The 25,605-nt window shown below is 43.1% G+C and overlaps 1 protein-coding gene across 4 annotated transcripts in view; it reads right to left on the reverse strand.

Moving 5' to 3' along the window:
• Nucleotides 1–309: 309 nt before the first annotated feature.
• The window catches only part of dhx40 (DEAH (Asp-Glu-Ala-His) box polypeptide 40), a 40,082-nt gene continuing 14,786 nt past the window's right edge, over nucleotides 310–25,605 (reverse strand). Inside the window, exons 8-17 of one of the 4 annotated variants that reach the window (XM_060847874.1) lie at nucleotides 25,440–25,526; nucleotides 20,455–20,637; nucleotides 17,556–17,636; nucleotides 15,913–16,070; nucleotides 14,311–14,425; nucleotides 13,086–13,194; nucleotides 12,794–12,888; nucleotides 9,218–9,287; nucleotides 7,993–8,221; nucleotides 310–1,257 (exon numbers count right to left, since the gene is read on the reverse strand). In XM_060847874.1, coding sequence (XP_060703857.1) covers nucleotides 1,130–1,257; nucleotides 7,993–8,221; nucleotides 9,218–9,287; nucleotides 12,794–12,888; nucleotides 13,086–13,194; nucleotides 14,311–14,425; nucleotides 15,913–16,070; nucleotides 17,556–17,636; nucleotides 20,455–20,637; nucleotides 25,440–25,526 — 1,255 coding nt within the window. In that variant the 3' untranslated portion in view covers nucleotides 310–1,129. Of the gene's footprint in view, nucleotides 1,258–7,992; nucleotides 8,222–9,217; nucleotides 9,288–9,484; nucleotides 9,583–11,744; nucleotides 11,903–12,793; nucleotides 12,889–13,085; nucleotides 13,195–14,310; nucleotides 14,426–15,912; nucleotides 16,071–17,555; nucleotides 17,637–20,454; nucleotides 20,638–25,439; nucleotides 25,527–25,605 lie in introns of those variants that run through there. The other 3 variants (XR_009646359.1, XR_009646358.1, XM_060847875.1) reach the window with 3 other exon arrangements.

The following is a 25,605-nucleotide window of genomic DNA, read 5'->3' on the forward strand; positions in this document are numbered from 1 at the left end:
TATATTAGTTTCTTGATGCAACATTCTGCAAATGCATTTGGTGTAAAACACAAGTGATTAAGAGAAGATTCAGCAGAATTATTTAATAATGAAATATGAACAACAAAGCCTACACAGTAACCAAGGTGGTGTGATGTCCCAATAGCTTCACCATTGTCAAATCTGCTGTAAATGATAATCCTAAATGTTTTAAAAGACAAACAATAATTGTCTTGATACTCTTCATTTAGGCATGATTATAAACACTTTAAATTTTATTCTTAATTTTAAAAAAAGGAACATTACAAAAGTTATTTTTTAAACCTTTTACTTAATTTCATTATATAAAAATAACTGAGATTTTAATATATACAAATTACTTTATCATAGCATCCATTCATAAAGTCTTGCAATAGCCGTCATTTATTAATTTCATTTGCTTTTTCACCTAAACTGAAGTGCTGTGGAGGGATTTGTACATTTAAAGGAAATACAAACATGCTTTGTTAAGCAAATATTACTGTATCGATAACAAACTCACATGAACCGCCTCTGACCACTACACTCCAAAATGGATGCAAGCCTGGCTAGTTACATTTTGAATATTCGGTTGCTAATATCTGTCTGACAGAAATTCAAGGCACAGGTAATATTGCAGCTCTCAGGTGGCAACACTAGAGGTTGTGGACTGTTTGATGTAAATATGTTGAAGAACAGAGCCATCAATTGAAAAGGCTTTGACAGGTTGGTGTATGGGGCTCATTTGTAACAGAAACTGCACAAACTCTAGTCATGTTGCAATGGCATCTACCTCAAGACAGAAGATGATTAGATGCGTGACACATTAATGTTGATCTTTTTGCTGTAAATGTGGAATTCATAACAGAAATATATTTTAAAAGTAAGAATGTACACCTTTAGAATAAATTGCCCAATCTCTGCCTCCACTATAGGAGTGGTACATTTGGCCTCAATTCCACAGATGCATTGACACAGGCACTGAACTAGTATTCACTAAATTTTCCAAAGATTATTTGGAACCTTTATCCTGAGGAACCTAACAGCTGTTAGCATCTACATCATTCATCCGTTGTGATGCAGTGGGATCTAAATGAGACGATTTTCATCTTCCACCAGCTCCTCTGAACCTTCACTGGCCCATCCAATTCTGCTGTGACTTGTCTAATTTGCGCTGTAGATATCTAGTCCGAGCATCAGATATAGATTTCTCATCGTTCCTCTTTTCCAGCTTCTTTTGGGCTGCTTCTAGGGTTTGCTCTAGAGGGAGAGTGTATGGAAAGTTAGACATTGCCAGTTAAATCCTCAAAGCAGTAGAGTCGTAGCACCACACAGAAAAATGTCCTTTGGTCCATTGTGTCTGCATCAGTCAAAAACAGCCACCTGACTATTCTAATCCCATTTCCCAGCATTTGGCCCATAGCCTTGTATAATTCGGCATTGTAAGTGTACATCTAAATATTTCTTCTTAAACATTATGAGGGTTTTTGCCTCTATGCCCTTAAAGGCACTCAATTTCAGATTCTAACTGCCCTCCGAGTGTCGTTGAGTTATACGGCCCTTCAGCCCACCACGTCTATACCAACCAGCAAATACCAAATTACGCTAATCCCACTTACCTGCATTTGGTCCATGGCCTACTTCTCCATGGTATTTTAAATGCTTATCCAGATGCTTGTGAAATGTTGTAGGCATACCTGCCTCCACCACCCTCTGAGGCGGTGCACTGCATATTTTAACACCATCTGCACATTTCCTCTGGTCTTCTCTAAACTACTTACACCTCTCTTTAAACTGATGCTACTGATTTTAGACACATCTGCCATAGGGAAAAGATTCTCACCATCAACCCTGTCTATGCCAGTCATAATTTTGGATACCTCAATCAGATTCCCCCTCAGCCTCCCCTGTTCCATGGAAAAAAGAACCCAGCTTATCCAATCTCTCTTGATAATGGAGACGTTATCAAGAGGGGCATCTCCTCCACACATTCTCCAGTGCAATCACATCCTCCCGATTGTGCACATAGCATTCCATCTGTAGCGTAACCAATGTTTTATAATGTTGTAACAAGACCTCGTTGCTCCTATAACGTACACCTCGGCTAATGAAGACATCATCCCACATGCCTTCGTCATCACCCTGTCTACCAGTGTTGACACCTCAGGGATCTATGGATCTTTACACCAAGGTCCCTTTGTTCCTTACTACTTCCCAGAGCCCAACCATTCATTGTGTATATCTTTGCTTTACGAGACTACTAAAATGCATCACCTTGCACTTATCAGGATTAAATTTCATCTGCCATTGCTCTGCCCAATTTGCCAGCTGACCAATATCAGACTGTGGCCCAAGATCATCTTCTTCACTACCAACATCACCAATTTTCATGTCATCTGCAAATTTACTAATTATACCATCTACGTTATATCCAAGCTGTTAAAGTACAAAGGTCCCAGCAGTGATCCCTGTGGTACACTGCTGGTCACAGGCTTCCAAAGACAAAAACAACCCTCCATCATCATCCTCTGCCTCCTATTTGCAAACCAATTTTGGATCTAGTTTATCAACTTGCTTTAGATCCCATGAACTCTTACTTTTTGGACCAGCCATCTGTGTGGGACCTTGTCAACAGGCCTTAGAAAAGTCCATGTAAACCACATCAACTGCATTCCATCATCGATATATTTAGTCACCTTTCCAAAAACTTTATTAATCAAAAAGGATCTCCCACGAATAAATTCATGCAGACTATCCCTGATTAATCCAGCCTTTCCAAAGGTTTTTTAATCCTATTCCTCAGAATTTTTCCAATAATTTTCCTACCACTGGCATCAGCCTTACTGGTCTGTAACTAACTTACCTAACCCTGTTGCCCTTCTTGAACAAAGGAACCATATTAGCTATCCTCCACTCTTCTGGCACTTCACCCATGACCAGCGATGTATTCAGTATTTCTGCCAGTGCCTCAGTAATCTCCACACACAGCAGCCAGGAATATCTCTCATTTGGCCCTGTCAAATTTTGTACCTTTATGCCTGCTTAAGAATTTAATGTCTCATCCTTAATCTTAACATGTTCTGGAACCTCACCATCCCAACAAAAATCGCCCGCAACAATGTCTTTCTCCTTTGTAAATACAGATGAGAAATATTCATCTAAGACCTCACCCACATCCTCTAGCTCAATGTACAGAATGCCCCTTTGGTCTCTAATATGTCCCACACTTTTCATGGTAATCCTGTTATATTTAACATACTTATAAAATGCCTTGGGATTTTCCTTAATCCTATCTGTCAAAGATATTTTGTGGCCCCTCTTCGCCTTCCTAATTTCTTGTTTTAAGCACTCCCTACACACTCTATAGTTCAAATATGCTGTACCTAGCATATGCTTCCTTCTTTTTGTTTAATAACCTCTCAATATCTCTTGACATCAAAAGGTTCCCTGGACATGCTGCCCTTATCTTCACTCTTTGGGGAACAACTGGCCCTGAATTTCTACTATACTTCTTTTAAATGACAGGGGTCAAGAGTGTGGCACTGGAAAAGCACAGCAGGTCAGGCAGCACCCGAGCAGCAGGAGAATTGATGTTTTGGGCATTAGCACTTCATCAGGAATGAGGCTTGTGGGCTGGAAGACTGAGAGATAAAAGGATTGAGGTGGGGGAAGGTAGCTGAGATTGCGATAGGTAGATGAAGATGGGGAGGAGATGATAGATAGGAGAGGAGGGTGGAGCAGACAGGTGGGAAGGACAATGGATAGGTCAAAAGGGCAGTGCCGAGTTGAAAGGGTGGAGGAAAGCAAAATGGGGAAGCTGGTGAAATCCACATTAATCCTGTGGTTGCGGGGTCCCAAGGCGGAAGATGAGGTGTTCTTCCTCCAGGCGTCGGATGGTTAGGGTTTGGCAATGGAGACAGGACAGGACCTGCATGTCCTTGGCACAGTGGGAATGGGAGGAGGAGTTAAAATGTTCAGCCATGGGGTGGTGGGGTTGGTTGGTGTGGGGTTCCCAGAGATGCTCTCTGAAACGATGTACAAGTCGGCGTCCTGTCTCCCCGATGTAAAGGAGACCTCATTGGGTGCAACGGATACAGTAGATGACATTTGTGGAAGTACAGGCAAATTTCTGTTGGATGTGGAAGGATCTTTTGGGGCCTTGGATGGAGGTGAGGAGGGAGGTGCAAACGTTTGCACTTCCTGCAATGGCAGAGGAAGGTGCCAAGAGTTGGGTGTGGGTTGGTGTGGGGCATGGATCTGACAGGGGAGTTGTGGAGGGAATGGTATCTCTGAAATGCTGATAGGAGTGGAGGGAAATATATCCCTAGTGATGGGGTCTCTTTGTGGTTGCGGAAGTGGCAGAGGATGGTGAATTGTATATGGATGCTGGAGTGTAAGGTGTGGTTGTGGGGTGAGGGGGGAGTTCCACCACAAAACATCTCAGACTGCAGTTTTCCCCCCATGTAGTTGATGATGTCCTCCAGCGCATCTCTTCCACCTCCTGCAAGTCCGCCCCTGAACTCCACCTCTCCCACCTCCACGGGACTTTGGGAGAGATGGAGTTCAGGAGCGGACGTGCGGGAAGTGGAGGCGATGCGCTGGAGGACATCATCAACCACATGGGGGGAAAACTGCGGTCTGAGATGTTTTGTGGTGGAATTGGTCATCCTGGGAACAGATGCAGCGGAAGCGGAGGAATTGTGAATAAGTGATGGCGTTTTTATAGGAGACAGGGTGGGAGGAGGTGTAGTCCAGTCGGTGAGTTTGTAGTAGATGTCCATGGTTAGTCGGTCACCAGAGATGGAGATGGAGAGGTCCAAGAAGGGGAGGGAGGTGTCTCAGATGGTCTAGGTGAATTTGAGGTTGGGGTGAAAGGTGTTAGTGAAGTTGATGAACTGTTCAACCTCCTCATGGAAAACAAGGTAGTGCTGATACAGTCATCATTGTAGTGGAGGAAGTGGTTGGGGATGGTGTCGATGTAGCTGTGGAAGAAGGACTGTTCCATGTACCGAAGAGGCAGGCATAGCTAGGGCCCATGCAGGTGCCCATGGCTACCCCTTTGGTTTGGAGGAAGTTGGAGGATTGGAAGGACAAGTTGTTGAGTGAGAAGACCAGTTCAGCCAGGTGGACAAGGGTGTCAGTGGAAGGCTACTGGTCGGGATGGCACGAGCTGTTTAAATGACCCCCATTTTTGAAACATAGACTTGCCTTCAAGTAGCTGCTTCCAGTCTACGTTTGCCAGATCCTGTCAAATGACATTGAAATTGGCCTTCTCCCAATCTAGACACACAACTACTGCACTATCTTTATCTCTTACCATAATGACTTTGAAACTTAAGAGTTATGGTCACTATTCTCAAAATACGCAGCCAATGAAACTTCAACCACTTGACTAGTTTCAATCCCTTAGATGAGCTCTAGCACTCCCCTGTCTCTAGTAGAGCTGTCTATACACTGGCACAAAAAGCTTTCCTGGATGCACCTTAAATTTTTCATCCCAATCTTTTCACATTGATCCCAGTTAATATTAGCAAAGTTGAAATCCCTTACAACTATAACACTATTTCTCCCGCACCTTTCTGTGGTTTGCTTATATATCTGCTCCTCTGACTATTGCAGCATAGTCCCAGTAAAGCAGTCGCCCCTGTTTTTGGTTCTAAGCTGTACCCAAGTATCCACATTTGAATAACCTTCGCGGACATCCTCCCTTATTGCTGCAGTGATGTTTTCCTTTATCAATAAAGCAATGCCCCTACATCTCTTACACTACCCCATATTCTGTCTGAAATGTGTATACCTTGAAATGTTGAGCTGCCAGTCCTACCCTTCCTTCAACAATGTCTCAGTAAATGTGACAATACCATTTTTCCTCACATTCCCTATAAACTTCTTAAACCTATGCCCCCCAGTCATTGATTTTTCCACCAAGGGGAAAAGTTTCTTCCTGTCTCCCCTGTCTATGCCCCTCATAATTCTATACATCACAATCATATCGCCCCTCAGTGTCCTTCCTATCAAGGAAAACAACCGCAGTCTATCCAATCTCTTTTCAGAACTAAAACTTTCCAGCCCAGGGAACATCCCAATGAAACTCCTCTGCACCCTCTTTAGTGCAAACACATTCCCATTATAATGTGAATTCCAGAATTGCAAACCAGCTGTGGCCTAGCCAATGTTTGATACAATCTCTGCTCTTCACCTCTATGCCTCGGCTAATAAAGGCAGATATGCTCTATGCCTTCTTAAGCACTTTATTCACCTGTCCTGATATCTTCAGGGACCAGTGGACATGCACACCAAGGGCTCTCTGACCTTCAGTGCTTCCCAGGGACTAACTGGTCATCATGTATTCATTTGCCTTATTTGTCTTGCCCACCTCACACCTATCCAGATCGAATTCCACACCATTAATTTCAGTAGTGCTCAGCATTCTTGGTCACAGTTTAACCCTTGATCCAGACTTTTCAAAACTAAACACACATTAAGCTTCCATGAAAAATGAGCAATAAACCTGGTGCAATGCTGAACTGCAGAGGAGGGGAGCACTCAAGTTTGCTTTCTGCTGTGTGTGGCATTAGCTGCTACCAGAAGAGCCAGTATTTGAGGTGTTACATTTAAGGATTGAGTATCATCTCTGGCCAAGGAAGGGCAGTGGGATAGAACTGTAATACATCCATTATTCCTGTTCTCAATTGCTACTGATGGTTTCTACCAGGAATTGCATGGATCTATATGCAGGCATGTGTTCAAATAGCTGTATAATAGGAGCAAGTGAAGACATTTCTGAAGAAAGGCTTATGCCTGAAACATTGATTCTCCTGCTCCTCAGATGCTGCCTGACCTGCTGTATTTTTCCAGTGCTACACTTTTCAACTCGAGTATTATATTACCTATTAGTCTATGACAAACAGTACAAGTGCAAAGCATTAAATGGCAAAAGGTGCACATGGAACTATTTACTTTTCAGCTCATGTTGTAAAGAGTGGAATGTTACAGCAATCAGTGTTGGGCCCTCAAACAGTTCCAACCATAGCCGCGACAATGGATGGAGGGAACAAATGTACATTTGTCAAATTTGTTGAGGATATATAATACGCAGGAAAGTGTAAATCATGAAGCGGACATAAGGTGTCTGGGTTAAGTGAGTGGACAAAAACAAGTTTGGCAGATGGGGAACTAAGTGGGAAAACGTGAGCCTGTCCACTTTGGTAGAACCTAAAGAAGAGTGATACTAGACTCAAAACGTTCACTCCTTTCCTTTCTCTATAGATGCTGCCATACCTACTAGGTTTCCCCAGCATTCTCTGTGATCATTTCAGATTTCCAGCATTTGCAGTATTTACTTTTATTGTGTGTAGTAATTTGGCACTTTACACCAAGCAGCTACATATCCAAAGTTATTTTAATTTGTTCAGATTTCAGCTATATGGAATCAATATTTAACACAAGATTTTGAATGGCGCACTATGATTTATTCAGAACTGTGGTAATAGGATGGAATTAACCAACTAACACAAGCTGAGAAGCTGGCTGGACTGAGCCAGGGTGGGCTCGGAATGCGATTCCTGCTTCGGATCACCAGCACGGCAGGACAGAAAGCAATCAGGCTGAGGTGAACAGCCAGCCAACATTCCCAAATCCATGGCTTTCATCCATGAGGAGGTTGATGGATGATGGAACAAGGGAACACCACTGCTTCCGCATCATTCTTTCAGCTCAGCATTTCCTTCACCAATGCTGGGTCAACCCTCACTGACAGCACCTTCACCGCACAGGCTGCAGTAGTTCAAGAAGATGAGCAATGAACGCGGGCCTTGGTAGTGATGGGATTTATAAGAGAGAAGCTCACTGATTATGGTCACGCACAAAAGAACAGACAACGGAGTAATTTACCAGACAGCAACTGAGGCTTAAGAAATCACATCCCAGGATAGGTCACTGTACTGGGAAAAGGAGGGCGAAGGGGAGGTGGTTGGAGTGGGAGGAGGAGCTCACCTGCTTGTTTTTTGGTCTTGTTTAATGCCTCTCTTGGTTGGGTGGTGCTCACTGCCACCTCATCCTTTGCTATGCTGCTCAGCTGGTACACATCAACCTCATGTAACTTGGGCAGCAGATCCTTCACCCACTCATAACGGACTGGACAGAGTGTTCGCACATAAATCTTTGATGTGGCCATAACGTCATGAAAGATGATCCAATCAAGCTGGCTTTCTTGATCAAACAGCTAGAAACAAGTTTGAGAAAGCTACAGTAATGAGAACTTTTATTTTTTAAATTCCCTTTCAAAATTCACCCACCATACAACATTTTCAACTCGATGAAAAATCTACGCCCTGTCCTCGACCTGGACCTAGACTCCTCACTATCTGTCACCTCTTTCAGCCCAATGAAACATTGTGCCCCTCTAATTCTGGCCCCAATGCCTCTAGCTGTCTAGCTCCAACTTCTGCAGTAAATTTTTGCTCCCTTTGATGTTCCTTGAAACCCATCTCAATGACCAAGTTTTTGGTCACCAAAGAAACATCTCAATTGCTTAAGCTTAATTATGCTCACGAGACACCTTGGGACCATTTTTTGACATGGAAGGCACTGTATAAATGCAGATTTAGCTCAGATCATAGAACACACACTGGGTACGTGCACAGACATGTATCATAGAATTACACAATCATGGAAGGAAGCCATTCAGCCTGTCACGTTCATGCTGGCTTTCTGTTAGTTACTCGGCTAGTCCTATGCCCCTCCCTTTTCCTGTATCCTTACACTTTGTTTTCCACTTCAGATAATGATCAAATCCTCTTTTGAAAGCTGTGACTGAATTTGCTTCCTCCACTCTCAGGCAGGGCATTCCAGATCTTACAACTCCTTGTGTAAGTACATTTCCTCAGGCAGCCACTACTTTTTAAAAAACTAATTACCTTAAATTAGTGTCATCTGGTTCTTGACCCTTTTACCAAGGAACAGTTTCGTCCCTGTCTACAAGCCACTATACAATCACAATGTGCTACGTGGACTATGGTCTCACTCTCATGGTCTCATGATTTTGAATACTTCAACCAGTTATCTTCCTAACATTCTCTTTGGGAGGACAGCCCAGTTTCTCCCATCTATCCATGGAACTGAAGTCCCTCACCCCTTGAACTATTCTTCAAATTCTTGATTAAGTCACGATAAACTCAATTATAATAATAATGATAAACCCAATTATAATAATACATACAATAGAGGACGGATGAATGTGGACAACTGATCCGTGTCCATCCATGGTGTGAAAGGTTTTACCAACAGACCTGCAAGGACATACACCTAATGTTAGTCTTTTATACTTTGTCAGGTTATATATACACCTGAGCATCCACAGGGGATAGGGGCATCAACTTTCCAGGATAACAGAAAATATAGATACTGCTACAAAGTAAATCCACCACAAAGAATTGCATAACCAGGTAGGATGAGTCAATGGGGAAAAAAATCAGGTGAGGCTTACATCACAACTACTTGGTTTCATGATTAAAAGGAGTCCGTGTATTCTCCAGGCAATCTATGCCAGTCCTTTAAAAGCAAAATTCCTCTGAAGCTGGAAACCTGAAATAAAACAAAGTACTGGAGAAACTCAGCAGGTGTGGCAGCATCTGTGGAGACAGAAACAGAGTTAACGTTTTCGGTTAGGTATGACTCGCCTGGAGAACTCCTGAAGTCACATGGGGCACGAAATGTTAACTCTGTTTCTCTCTCTTCACAGGTGCTTCCAGAGCTGCTGAGATTCTCCAGCAGGTTCTGTTCTGATTTGTCCCAGGGTGTTTGCCAGTTTGTACAAGAACTAACTTTTGTAAGAGGGTAATTTCCTTTATTCCCTCCTTGTGTGGGGTTTGTATCAGTTACAGAATAAATGCAAACTCCGAACTGGGATCCAGGGAATACTTAACAAGGAGGGAAATAGGGCCTAGGAGAAAGTGAGGACTGCAGACGCTGGAGTACCAGAGTTGAAAAATGTGGTGCTGGAAAAACACAGCAGGCCAGGCAGCATCCGAGGAGCAGGAGAATTGACGTTTCGGGCATAAGCCCTTCTTCGGAAAATGGGGCCTGTCAAGGAAAAGATGGGAATCTTGGAAGGGGGTTACAGATGACCATTCTGGCCTTGTCAGTGATGCTCTCACACACTGAATAAATCAAAAACAGCTCAAGTCCACAGCTAATTTCAATTTAACATGAGCCAGAGTCAATCAGAATGCATCGGATTTCCTAATGCCGTCAATGAGAGTCATTCCTAATAGACAGGAGATTTTTCTACAAGTCAATGTGGTTCTGCTGACAGTATGATCCTCTACTATGCTATCAAGAAGACAGTGCATTCAGTCCTGGACTTTCACTTCTGAACTCCAGGTTCAGATTCACCCGAGAGCAGAGAAATTAAAAGCAGCCCAGAGCTGCTGGCCGAAAGGGTTCTGTGTGAAATGAGTTGGGCAGTCTCTGACAAGAGGGAAAGGCACAGAGCCAGACAACAAATCAACCCAAAGTTTGACTCAGAATTGGTACCACAGCTTTAGAGTCACAGTGACAAAACTAAGGGGAAATTTTATCCATATGAATTGGTATCAGCGTTGTCGACCTCCCACCTGCCCAAGTGAAGAGATAGGGAGTAAGAAGGAGGAAATTTGACACTGGCAATCAATTTCACTGCTGAATGCAGATTACAATATCCTATCTAAGGTCATCGCCAACCAAGTCAGGTTTGCTGTGGGATTGGTGATTCACCTCAACCAAATCCGTGCTGTACCAGGCAGGACAAGCTCAGACAGCCTCACGGTCCTGAGAGAGACAGTCGCCTATATGCAGGACAAGGGGTGGATACCTGCCTCAACAGCCTAGACCAGGAGGTCTTTGAGATGATATTGCACATCTACTTGAGGGACATGCTCTTCAAAACGGGCTTTGGGGAGGGAGTCAGCAATTGGATTTCTACTGTCATTGGTAGTGAGGTCTCAATTAACGGGCGGGAATCAGAAAGCTTCCCAATCAGATTTGGAGTCAGGCAGAGCTGCCCACTCTCTCCTGCTTTGTTTGTGTGTGGCACACAGCCTTTTACTGAATCTATCAGGAAGGATGTTAACCTGAGAGGGGTGACTATTCCAGACAGCGGAAACCTGCTCAAAGCCTCCCTGCACTTGGATGACATCATTGCTTTCTACTCAGATCTGCTGTCAGGGCAGAGACTCATGAGGAACTGCACAAATTTGACCTGCCTTCAGGCACCAGGAAAGTCGAGGCTAGAGCGAGGCCATGTTCTTTGGGAATTGGACTGACCGATCCCTTATCCCACTGTCGTAAGGACATATTACCTGAAGGTGCTGGGAAAATGGTTTGGAGGGGCTGGGACACGTGGAAAACCTTGGGAGGAGTGTATCGCGAAGGTAAGGCAGAAACCAGGCAGATGTGAGCACTGGTCCCTCTCCATTGTGGGGAAAAAAGTCTGGTCATCAGGTATGAGGCACTCTCTCTGTAGTATGTGTCACAGGTCTGGCCCATCCCTAGGGCATGCACTCCACTTCTTCTGGAGGTCAAAGATGGAATGGCTCTGAAGGGACACATGTACAAAGCCTTAGATGGGAGCAGGGCGGAGCAGAAAGTTGTAGGCTGCACTCAATATTACCTTTATCCTGATGGCCACCTTTGAGCGCAGCTGTGTCAAGCTGAGCATAAACCCTCAGTAACTCAACCACTAAGAGTCAATACACACTGAGTTTTACCTGTATTATGAAGGATAGGTCCGAACCCATTGCCACAGAACGATCCAAGTAGTTGGGGTGTTCTGTATCACCTGTCCCTTGTGGAAAAATTTGAGAAAGAGAATCACCTTTGACCACAAGTCCATCAGGAAGTGATCAGCACACAAGGTCATCGAGACCTGCTGGGAAAGAAGAGGGTGGATCCTGTCGGGTGGTTCCCTGAGCATGCTGTCAAAGTCATTTGCCTCATCGCCAGAACTTTCCAACAAGCACCAATACATCGTTTGGCTGGTGGTGAAATCCTTCATATACACCGTCTGCGCCACCACAAAGCGGCTTTGGGGGATGGGGGGGGGTTAGAGACTGTCACACATCTCCTTCTGGAATATGCCTTTATAAAGGACATCTAGAGGAAGATGCATGGTTTGTGTTGAGGTTCATCCTAAGCAGGATTCTGTGCTCTACTACACTCTGTTCCCCAGGACGCACAGCGAGATAAACATCAACTGCACCTGGAGGACCAGCAATTTGGTGAAAGACGCTCTTTGGTCCGTCCGAAATTTGTTGGTCTTTCCAGAACAAGGAATTGACCTCAAATGAGTATTGCAGACTGGCATATACCAAGGTCCAGGACTATGTGCTGAGGGATGCACTAAATCCTGGGGCAGCCACTGCCAAGGAGTGGTGGAGAAAGACCACTATCTAAGGTCTTTCTGCTAAAGTACAATAGGGGTCCGTTCAGGTAATGGACTCTCCTGGTGCCTCAGATACATGTAAATAGTACCTTGATTAATTAAGTCATGCCTTTGGGTTTATTGTAACGATCATGACAGTAAAACTCCAATGTTTATGTTTTTTCCTTTATCCATAAAGACCACATAGATCTGAACTGCTTTGTGTACACAAAGTTTTTTTATAATAATGAAGTACATTTTTACAATACAAAGAAGAGATAGCACCAACGTCTCTCGTCTTGATGAAAGAAAAATTAAAGAATGAAAATAAACCTGGTCCCATAAGGGAAGCAGGAGATGGGATTCTCTGGCCATGCTAAGGAGGTACCTGCTTACCTTCTGGCCACGTTGCAGAAATACCCAGCGCACAAACATCTTCTCAGCAGCTCAGACCTGGAGCCATTGAAGGTCTTTGAGGGAAAGTCCTTCTTCTGCAGGTAATAACAAAGATTATGGACATTTGATTAAAATTTAAACAGCTGATGGCGCCAGTGTGAGAGAGGGCGAGCGCACAAACAAACGAGAGTGAGCGGCAGAAAATGAAGAGGAAAGTATTTTCTTCACCTGCGGCATTTAAAAAATAGTTTTAAAGCTGAAATTCAATGAAGAGACACTCCAGCACTCCTACCTGTTTCAGTTTATCGAGTATTTCTCGTAGCTGTGTCTCCACATTAAATGCAGTCTTCATCGCTCGCCAGTGGATCCAATGTTCACGGCACCAGGAAGCCGGTGAATCACTGAGAACGTACAGCACATGTGAGCATGCACAGGAACAGGGTACAGCAGCAGACTAACAACAGCTGAGAATAAACAGTACCCAAAAAGTCCTTGGAATGAGGGGTGGAACTTGCACAGCACTGTCCCAGATTTCATCCAAATCCTTTCCCAATGGTGCCATCCACACTTTGCCAAAGGGGTCACTCTTTGGGTCCAGTGAATTCTGATGGATTTTTGACCACAGGAGGCATCACAGCCTTGCCATGATCCTGTCACTCAGGGTCTGTACAAGTCCCAGCAGTGATTAGCAAACGAAAGCTCTTATCCGACCTTCCCCACTCCAACAAGGAGCATGGAGAAGAACCGAGATGGTCCTGTTGAGATCAGTTATCCGAGTGCAGACGAGTTATTTCACAGCCTCTAAAGGCCAGCACCACATCAGCTGGTGGATGCACTTGGTAAACCACTGCAATGCTGCATAGTGTGCCACACTTTCAGAGACTCAACTTCTTAATCCAGGCTGACATTCCCAGTACAGCACCAAGGGACTGCTGTCATTTGGATGAGATAAATTAACCTATCAATTAGGGGCAACAAGAAATCGTAAGGCCCCTTCAGCCTGCTCCAACATGCAATAAGGTCAAGGCTGCTCTAATCATGGCCTCAACTCCACATTCCCACCGACCCTCTTGATCTATCTATCTCAGCCTTAAAAACGTTCAACGATGCTACCCCTATTACTCTCTCGGGAAGAGAGTTCCAAAGGCTCATGATTCTCAGAAAAAGAGAACTCCTTTTCATCACCATATTAAACTTTGCCCTTCTTAAATATTAAAAATCCAGGTTCCCAACATTTCTACATTAACTAATCTTCAAAATAGTTTAATTGCCTGTAAAGTGCTTTGAGACTTCCCAAGGTCCCAACAGGTACCAGAGAAAAGCAGGTTGTGCCTTTTTAATTGCCTTTGAGAAGTCCCTTACCTACAACAATATAAAGGCAGCTAAGTTTAGGGATTCCCCACCTCTCCTGTCTACACAAGCCCAGGCATTCTGTACTCTTCCGTCTCTGCCCTGCTTAAGCCAAGTCAACCCTCCCAACAAATTCACCCTGCCATACAACCCTAATCCACACTTACCTCCCTCTGCACTTCTCGAATACGTTGAGTAAGGTGACAAAGTCATTGCTGCCCCCAGCCTCCAGGGCCAGTTCCCGGTGCCTCAGCTCGGCTTCCTGCTGTTTCTCTGGCTTCCCTGTGGGAAGAGTACATAGGATCTCAGCTCACTGTCCTCCTTACCAGCCGGCTATACACACCCCATGCTTTCCATGTTTCTTTTCCATGACAGAAGCAACAGTTGGCCATTCAGTCCATCGAGCCTGTTCCTCTGTTCAATAAGATTGTGACAGGTCTGGTTGCAGCCTTAACTTCACCTTCCTGTCTGCCCCCCCATAACCCTTGTCTCTATCGTCAATCATTAATCTGTCCAATTGACCCTTGAATATATTCAATGAACCAGATTCTACTGCTCTGTGGGGAAGAGAGTTCCAAAGACTAATGACCCGAGAGAAGAAATTTCTCCTAATTTCTTCCAGCTGAGGGTGAAGTTGGAGGTAGACAGTGAGAAGGGGTAAGAGGTAGTTGCCATGGCTGACCCTAACACAGGCTCATCTAGCAATGGCCTTTGGGCAGTAATCAAAGAGTTCCATTCCTGGCTGGTCCAGTTTTTCTCCTCAGTAGAACAAATCGTTGAGGAGGACCGTAATAACACTGTAGCCACCTGTCGGTGTTCACTCAATAACTGTAGTATGTTATTTCTCGGGGTATGGTACACACAGCTGTATTTGGAGCTTTTATTCAAGTGTCACCTATATGATTTACTCTCAGTTGTGTGTTCCTGCATTAAAATGCTACGATAGCAAGTCAGTATTGGATGTGCTCTCACTCCTAGTCAGAAGGTCATGGGCTCAGACCTCATTACAGAAATTTGAACCAATAACCTAGGCTACTGCCCATGTGCATTCTGTGTCCTGATTCTGTTACAGGATCTTCAAAAAAAGATTTCTTTGCAAAGAATACACTGAGACTTGGATGCAGTGGTGGAACTGGATTAACATTTGCCCTCAGAGCTTACAACTCCACTCAACAATTCCCCATCCCACTTCATGCTGACTGGCACTTCTTTATATAGATATCTACCTATTTATTAATCAACTTGTTCAGAGATGTTACAACACACCTCAGAACCAGGTAGCACATGCCTCCAGGCTTACAAGCATGGACACTACCACTGTAATATAACAGCTCTAGACATCTAAATATAATTAACTAACAATCAACATTTGTTTGCCTTATTATCTTCAACAGGTAGATATTTAGAATCCATTAACAGAAGCTATTTGATGCAAATACTTTCCTCCAGCAACCAAAATCAAAACCAATATGCATTCACACAGCATCTTTTTTGGGGTATTTATTGGCCAATAATATACATTCAACCAATTTCCCAGAACATCAGCCTCAGGTTTTGGATCACTAGTCCAGTGACATTACCAATAACGCCATGCCATCCCTCTTTAATGTGACAAAATGTCCATGAGTTGGCCAGCCATTTCATCGCTGTAAAATCCTACAGAGTACAAAGTGGCTGCCACTTTACTCCACGTAACAGTGCCTGCAGCTCAATGTTTGGAGGTGACATGATAAGCTGCCAGTTCGGTCATTCCTCAGCCGCATTTTTACCTGGTCGAATGAAAACGCTTTCCACTGACAGCATGGCAGCCACTGGAAGCAAAAGATATTCGCAGCCTATGGCCGCGGCTTTTATCAGTGCCCGGGTCAGAGACGGCCGGAGAGGAAACTCAACCATCAGCCGCCCAAGTTTGGTCACACAGCCTGACCTGAGAAAAGGAGAAACAGAAATAAGCAATGATTAGCAAAGACTCTGCAAGTGCTGACCACTGCCTTGTCTCTCAGGTGAATGTTAAAAATACAAAAGTTCCACTTCTCGAAAGAGTTGGGGTGTTCTCTGCAGTACCCAGGCCAAAACATGTCTCTCAATTAACCAAAACTGATTAGCTGTCCAGTAAGAAGAGGGGGCGTTTTCTTGGGAATGACACTGCACTAGTCACATCCAGAGGCTCGGTTCAACAGGTGCTGGGGCCATTTGAATACAAGGAACAAAATTTGCAATTGAAGGGTAGTGTCAGCAAAAGTGACTATGCAACTATCAGCAACTGTCTTTGTGAATCTACCTGTTTCACTAATGTACTTCAGGGAAGGAAATCTGCCAGCCCTACCCAGTCTGGCCAACATGTGATTGCAAAGTCACTGCAATAATAGTTGCTCTTAATTGCCCTTCAAAGAGGCCCAACAAATCACTCAGCTCAAAGGTAATAAGCAGTGGGTTAAAAAATGCCAGTCTTGCCAGCACTTCCCACATCCCATTAAAGACTAAGGAAAAAAAATCTAATTGCTGTTTGCTGTGAAAAAAAAAGCCACCATCTTTGCGACATTCCATCAGCACTTTGAGATGTCCTAAGGATGCGAAAGGTGTTACGTAAATGTAAGTCTTTGTCTTTTATTGGGTATCAAGGGTCCTGTTCAGCCAGAGTTAAATGCCACTCTTTAATGAGCTCAGGACTGTTAAGGAGGGAGCAGAGGGGTCCTCAATAGGTGAATCATTGTGTTACTCATTAATATGGACCTCCATGTGCCTCAGGTGAACCAGCTGTCTTCTGTGATGGGGAAGCAGCTAATGTTTGCTTCAAAGTCCAGAGGGTGGTGGATGATTTAACTAACAATTGGAATTCTTTAAATAAAATCAGAACAAGCCAGAAATATGCAAATGGTTAGTTAGCAATTTTATGAGAATCATAGAATCTCAACAGTCTGGAAGCAGGCCATTTGGCCCATCAAGTCCACACCACCCCTCCAAACAGCATCCCACCAAGACCCTCCGTATCTCTGTAACCTTGCATTTCCCATGGCTAATCCACTTAGTCTGTAATCTCTGGACACTATCATCAATTTAGCATGGCCAATACACCTAACCTGCACATCTCTGGACTGTGGAAGCAAACTGGAACACCTGGAGGAAATCCATGCAGACACAAGGAGCATGTGCAAATTCCACACAGACAGTCGCCCAAGGCTGAAATTGAACCAGGGTCCCTGGCGCTGTGAGACTGCAGTGCTAACCACTGAGCCACCGTGCCGCCCATTAGACAGTATAAGACCGTTTAACATTGTGTTTAGGCGAGTGTCAGTTGGCAGCACATTTTGTCACTGAGTTTCAGGATAGTGAGATTAATGCTGGGACACAAGCTCATATTCTAGGATCACTTTTGCAATGTGGGAAGTCAGTGATGGAGTCACTCACTCACCTGTCAATTGCATCATTCTGGTAGAGGTTCTTCAGTGCCTCCAGGATGTGCCTCTCCTCTGGGCTATCGAGGTAAGGAAACCTAGGGAGGCATTGAACAAAGCATACTTAGCAGTGTGGAAAATTTTACAGAGGACAATGCGTTGTTTGCCTGGTGTGAGAGGAACTGGATTGAGTGACTTAGGGCTATGCTGCATCAAACAGGAAGACCCCCACCCCATTCCATATTGATCTCAATGGAAAGGTTGCTTTAATTAGTCTTTCCTTGTTGTCCTGGAAAGGGGTAAGATTGGAAGATGGAACTCACCAATCGCTCCCTATCTGAGCGAGGATGCTCCACAATAATCCAAACAACAAATGAGCCTTCCTCATGACAGGATCCATTGTTCTGGTCTCTGGATAATCCTGCTAACCACTGCCATCCTCACTGGTTCAATGCTGAGCATTGCTAGATTTGCCACTGCGGTCTGAGCTGGTCAAACTCCAACAGGACCCCTTAGCATTCAGGCAGAAGGTGACTCCCTGAATCCTGGTTCTGCCAAATTCCAGACTTGGAGGGGGATGTCTGCACCTCTCGTCAGGGCAACAGAAAGTTTAGCCAAGGGCTCAGGAGACTCTTAATTTTTTGATTGGCGTTTACACAAACAGAGGCAACCAGTTGATTTTAAATAAAAATCCTTAGTACCCCTCAGAGGCAGGAGAGGGAAACTTCGAGATCCTACAACTCAGCATTATCCGGTGCTAACTGCTGGAAAGTACATGTGGATGGACACCTGGATTGTACACAACATGATGTCTTCCATAATTGACAAACCTGCTGCTGCTTGAGATGTGAAAGGGTTAATTTGTTCTGCTGACATGTAAGAAATTGGATGTCCTGGGAGGAGGGTGATATGTTTCTCTGTATTCGCAGGCAGAATGTAAAAATTTATACAACCATCTCCTGCAATTCAGAATCAATTTAATTACATTGTTTCTGGAAATAATCAAATCACTAAATTGTGTCTTGAGTGGTGTGTGACTATGGGGGAGTGGCAGGGGATTGTCTTGTTGGCATTACTGATGACGATGTAAAAGAGAGGATTGTTCCCTTGTTCAGAGAGCCTCGCTTGACATGCTCCACAAGCATCACAAAGAGTGTTAAGTGATCCTCCAAAACTTGTACTTGCTTAATAAACTTTAGCCATTCACAGGAGTTGGTGTATTGCAGTTGCATCAAGTGTGTAAGAGTCTCAAGAAAAAGAACTTAAAAATGTGTTGCTGGAAAAGCACAGCAGGTCAGGCAGCATCAAAGGAGCAGATCCCCAGCATCTGCAGTCCTCACTTTCTCCTCTCAAGAAAAAGAACCCAACACTGTTCACTTGTGAAATTTGGAGCCTGGGACACGGTACCTTCAGGAGACCTTTATGGATAAGATATTTTCCTGAGCGCATCAATATCATGTCTTTTGATGAAACCCATCTACAAGTGCCACTGCAGAAAATCACTCAAATGCTTAGGCGCTTAGTGATTAATGCCAATCTGTCCAATTGGCAAAGTCAGGGCTGCCTGGGAGGCATTGAGCAGAAATCAAGAAAATCCCCAACAGAGACGGAAAGCAGCTGGAGCCCTGCACTTTGAAACTTTGCTGCAATTGTCAGTTATATTGGCATGGAGAGAACTCTCTGAGAAAAGTATTCAACAGGAAAGAGTAGGATTTGGTCCACTGAGATTCAATCCAATGGAATGGAAAGGGATTTGATTAATTCTGACTCTACAGTAATCGTACACCAGCTCCAGATCTCTGCAGCAGTTTGTCCATACCTGGTTACCACAAAATCTCTACTGCATACTTTATACACATGGAGAGTTATAGAGGCATGCAACATGGAAACAGTCCCTTCAGTCCAACCCATCCATGCTGGCTAAGCTTCCCAAACTAAACAAGTCCCATTTGCATACATTTGGCCAATATCCCTCTAATCCCTGTCCAAATGTCTTTTAAATGTTGTAACTGTACCTGCATCTACCACTTCCTCTGGCAGTTCGTTCCGTACATGTACCATTCCTGAAGAAGGGCTCATGCCCGAAACGTCGATTCTCCTGTTCTTTGGATGCTGCCTGACCTGCTGCACTTTTCCAGCAACACACTTTCAGCTCCGATCTCCAGCATCTGCAGTCCTCACTTTCTCCACTCTGTGTGTAACAAAGTTGCCCTTCAGGTCTCCAAAATCTTTCCTCTCTCACCTTTAAAACTGTACTATCTAGATTTGTATTTCCCTACACCTTACGGAAAAATATCTTTGCTATTCACCTCATCTATACCCCTCATTAATTTATAAAGCTCTATAAGGTGACCCTCCAATATTATATGCACCAGAGAAAATTGTCCCAGCCTCTCCAACCTTTCCTTATAACTCAAATCCTCTAATCATGATAACATTCTAGTCAATCTTTTCTACACCCTTTCCAATTTAATAACATACTTCCTATAGAAGGGAGACCAAAAGTGGCCTCACCAACGTCCTGTACACCCACAACATTATGTCTTAACTCCAATAATCAATGCTCTGACCAATGAAAACAAGCGTGCCAAATGCCTTTGTCACCACCCTGTCTACCTATGATGCTACTTTCAAGGAACTGTGTACCTGAACCCCTAGGTCACTCTGTTCAACATCACTCCCCAGAGTCCTACCATTAAGTCCTGCCCTGGTTTGTCTTACCAAAATGCCAAACCTCACATTCAGCTAAATTAAACAGCATCGGCCACTCCTTAACCCATTGGCCCAGCTGATCAAGATCCCACTGTACTCTCAGATAACCTTCTTCACTGAGAGGCACTGACTGCGGACAATATCATCTAACTCCGTGGCAGAGTGGGAGCAGGAAGAATGGAAACAGTAGCCAAACTACATTACCCTATAACATTGTTCACACCAAGACACTTCAGGGTAAGGATCACAAATGATAAACTTGTTCTCTGGATCTCCGGGACCATGTGATCAGGCATGCATGTCTCCCAGAATAATTTGCTGTAAATCCTGTAACATTTTCCAGCAGATGTTCTCCCAGCTCTTCCTGCTCGTTGCACAGCTTCACTCCTGTGACAGACAATTGAAAAGGGGTTAAAGCTGTAAACTGGAAAGAACGTTAACCTTAAATAATAGACACTTCTCCAGTGATATGTTGAAGAATTAGAATAGTCTTTTCAATCAATGAACCAATTGCTCATTTTAAATTGTTTTTAGATTTTGCGCACAAAAGAAAAATAGGAAATAGAGGCCATTCAGTCCACTGAGCCTGTTCCATTATTCAAACAGATCAGGACCGATCGTCCACCTCTATGCCAATTTATCCCCATATCCTCTGACGTCACTTGTCCCCAGGGTGAACAGGGAGGGCTTAGGGATATTAGATTGCAGACATTATATCATATCAGGGAGACAGAAAGTTACATGGATACCTTGTTCCAAGAGGAGGTCACGCTCCCTGGATTAGGTAATTCAATTTAGAATTAGATTTATTGTCACGTGTACTCAAGCATAAAGTACGGGAGCACAGTGCAATGTGTACAATGTAGCCACACGTGGCGCCATCTTAGGTACAAATCTTAGGCACTAAAATAGATTAGGTACAGAAATAGAGAAAAGCTATAAGTTGTACATTGTATATCACAGTTCGTGTGTGTGTGTGTGTGTGTGTGTGTATTCAAGAAAGGCACATATAGCAGGACTGATGTGGTAGTGCTTGATCCCTGTAAGCATCCAATAGTTATGAACTTTCTGCAAGCTGTATGGGCAAGAGTAGGAACTGCAAGGTGAATTAGTGCATTGGTCACAAGACCATGCTAACACGGGGCAATTCAAATAGGAGGGAGGAAATAGAAGTGCAGTGTTAGAGGACAATATAATTAGAGGGACAAATACTGTTCTTTGCAGGTGTTTGCACAAGTACTGAAGATTGAAATAAAAACAGAAATTTCTGGAGAAATGCAGGAGGTGTGGCGGCACCTGTGGGAAGAAAGCAGAGTTAACATTCCAAGTGTTGTGACTCTTCTTCAGGTTCTGCAGAAATTTCTGTTTCAGAACTTCAGCGTCAGCAGGTTTTTGTGTTTTTATTTAGTCCCAACGATTGTGTTGACTTCATGGAGTCTGGATAATGACATCTCCTCAGGATTGTGGAGGAACTGGGAGTAGGAGGGGAGGGATCCAGTTGTCATCGTCCATGTTGGTACTAATGACATTGATAAGACTAAAAAGGCTTTGCTGAAATATTTTGAATTCGGAGTTAAAATAGAAAAGCCAAAGTATAATCTTGGGATGACTATCTTTTCCACAAGCAAATAAAGCATTAGGCAAATAAATTCAAGGAATTAAATGCATAGCTCAAAGATTGACCCAGGGAGGAACAGGTTTCAATGAGCACTAGCACCAACACTCGGGTAGAATGGGCTGGTCCAGTGGTACAGGCTTCACTTGAACTGTGTTTAGACCAGTGGCCTGTTGAATCCAATCACCAGGGCTGCAGAAAAGGTTTTAAATAAATTAGTTGAGAAAGAGTATGGGAGGGGGGAAACAGGCTTACAATGCAACAGGATATCACTCATTACAGGGCAGCTATTTGAATAATGATGTTTAAAGTGGGACAGGAAGGGACAGGGTAAAAATATAGAAAATACTTAGGGTGAAAGGGAAGAAAAAATGAAAAAAGGCAAAAGGCTGGTGTAGCTAAATGTTTATCATATTTTGAACAAAATAAAACAAATTCTCATAACAAGTACAGGTTCATGGGCGTTATCTTGGAGCCATGATATAGTCTTTTAGTCAAAACAGAGACATGGTTAAAAGGAAAACAAAGGTGGGAACAAACTATTCAGCTATTTGTGATTTTTCAAAAGGACAAGCTGGAAGGAGAGAGTGGAAGGGTAACATTGTCCCTATGAAATAGACTACATAGGAGAGTGAGAAATGAATATGCATCAGAAGATGTGGACCTCATACAAACGGGAGCAAGAAATAACAAAATGACTGGTGGGAGCAATGTGTACGACACACTAAAAATAGTGTGTGTCTGTAGGACAGAGGAAAGATCAGGAGATATTAAGACCAATTAAAAACAACTGTAATGTAATCATAGGTGACTTTAAACTTCATGGGGAGAATCAAATTGGCAGAGCTAGGATTCATAGAGTGTATTCTGGAAAGTTTCCTAGAACAATATGTTGTGGATCCAACTAGGGATTAGGCCTGATTACACGTTGGATCAGGAAACGTGTAATGACACAGGTTTAAAAAATGATCTTAGAGTAAAAAATCTCTGGGAAAAGAGACTATAATACGATAGAATTTATAATTCAGCTTGAGAGGGAGGACTCTAGGACTCTAAGAGCTGTGTTAAAATTAAATAAGGATAAATCCAAATGAAAGAGGACTGAATGGGCTGGAGTGGACTGATAAAGGAATTTAGCAGAAAGGATGGTTGGGGAACAACTGTCAGACAGTTAAGAAAATAGTTCATGACTCACAACAAAGATATATCCTAATGAGGAAGGAGGATTCTAGGAAGGGGATAAACGGACCATAGTTAGCTAGGGAAGTTCAGGTTAGCATCACATTGAAAGAATTGGCAAGGATTAGTGGCAAACCAGAGGATTGGTAAAGTTTTAAAAACTAGTGGAAGATAGCCAAAACAAAACTAATGATAAAGAAAATAAACTTTAAGTATAAACAAGCAAGTAATATGAAGATGGACAGCAAGAGCTTCTTTAAATATAGGAGGAGGACAGAGACCAAAGTAACCATAGGAAATAATCACAGGAACCAGGAAATAGCAAAGAAGTTAAGTAAATACTTTGCATCAAACTTCATGATAGCAGATATTAATACCATTCCAAAAATTATTAAATAATCAAGGAGCAAAGGGGAGGGAGGAATTCAATGCAACTGCTACCACTAGGGAAAAAGTGTTCGGGATTCCAACAGGTCTAAAGACTGATATGTCCCCTGGATCTGATGGGGTGAACTCCAGAATATTAAAAGGATATAGTTACAGAGAAACTAGATGAACTGGTCATAAATCTTCTAATAATCCTTTGATACTGGAAACATCCTAGAGTATCAGAGTAACTGCCAATGTAACAATCCGTTCAAAAAGGGAAAAAGACATAGAAAAGTAACCATGGGCCAATTAGTTTAACATCTGATACAAGGAAGATTCTAGAATCAATTATAAGGGATGTAACAGCAGAATATTTAGAAATACATAATTGGAGTCAGGATGGCTTAATGCAGGGAAAATTATGCCTGACAAATTTATTAGAATCCTTTGAGGAGGTAACAAATAAGATAGATAATGGGGAAACAGTAGGTGTAATATATTTAGATTTATAAAGGAGTTCAACACATTGCTCTACTTAATAAGAGCCAGTGGTGTTATGAGTAATACAGTGGCATAGATAGAGGACTGGCTAACTAATAGAAGACATACTTGGGTTAAGGGATGATTTTCAGGATGGCAACTAGTGGACTGCCGCAGGGATCAGTGCTGGGGCCACAATTACTCCCAATATATATTCATAACTTGGATGTGGAAAGTGAACTCCTACAGCCAAGTTTGTCGATGACACAAAAGTAGGTGGGGAGGTAAGTGTTGAGATGACACAGTCTGCACAGTTACAGCAGAAAGTGAGGTCTGCAGATGCTGGAGATCAGAGCTGAAAATGTGTTGCTGGAAAAGCGCAGCAGGTCAGGCAGCACCCAAGGAACAGGAAATTCGACGTTTTGGGCATAAGCCTCCTGATGAAGGGCTTGTGCCTGAAACGTCGAATTTCCTGTTCCTTGGATGCTGCGTGACCTGCTGCGCTTTTCCAGCAACACATTTTCTGCACAGTTACAGACAGACTCTGCAAGTGGGTCAAAACTTAGCAGATGGAATATAATGTGGGAAAATGTAAGGTTATGCACTTTGGCGAGAAGAATAGAGAAGAACATTACTTCTCTATTGCAGCACAAAAGAATTTGGGAATCCTTTGCATAATTCACAAAAAGATAGCATACAAACTCAGTAAGTAATAAGGGAATCAAATAAAATGTTGACCTTCATTTTAAAGAGAATGGAGTATAAATATAGGGAGGCTTTGCTAAATTTATGTAAGGCACTAGTTGGACTCCATCTACAATACTGTGAACGGTTTTGGTTGCCTTATCAAAGAAAAAATTTATGGGAATTGGAGGCAGTCCATTAGGTTGATCCCAGGATGGAAGGCTATTCTTATGAGAAGAGGTCGAATAGGTTGGTCCTGTATTTGCTGGAGTTTAGAGGAACAAGAGGTGACCTTATTGAAATGTACAAGACACTTAAAGGCTTTAACAGGCTGGATGCAGCAAGCGTGTTTCCCTTTGCAGAAAAGTCTAGGACCAGAGGTTATAACCTCAGAATAAGGGGTCACCAATTTAAGACACAGCTGTGGAGCTGGGGAGTTTTCCTCTCAGAGGGTAGAGAATCAGTGGAATTCTTTACCACAAGAGGACTGTGAAGTGTAGGCCATTACATAAATTTAATGCTGAGATAGACATTAGTCATTATAATTATTAATTGTACTTAAGGGAATCAAGGTCTACTGGGTTAAGGCTGGAAAGTGGAGTTGAGAATTGTCATATTAGATTTTACTGAATCACAGAGCACATCCAGGGCAGAACTGCCAACTTCTGCACCTACGTCATATGGTTTTAAGGTAACAGAAAAGTAATTCACTCCGTTGGAATTCTATTTCATTTGAATGAATAGTGAGTTCAGTGGATTAGAATTCTATACAATGGAACACATTGGAAACAGACCAGAATTCTGTGCATGTACCTGGTGTGTTTACTTTGAATGAATTATAATCATATTTTTAGAAACTTACTTTGATATTGGAACCACCTCCAGTATGTCAAGTCCAACACGTGGATTGTGATTCAGCTGCTTCACAAAACCACAATCTACGACGTATCTGTACTTAAAGAGACAGGAAGTCTGTTAATTAAAGTTACACAATTCCAGCAAGAAGTTCCAATCACAAAATGCAATCC

The sequence above is a fragment of the Hemiscyllium ocellatum genome, chromosome 31 (assembly GCF_020745735.1).
Source record: "Hemiscyllium ocellatum isolate sHemOce1 chromosome 31, sHemOce1.pat.X.cur, whole genome shotgun sequence".
Lineage (NCBI taxonomy): Eukaryota > Metazoa > Chordata > Chondrichthyes > Orectolobiformes > Hemiscylliidae > Hemiscyllium > Hemiscyllium ocellatum.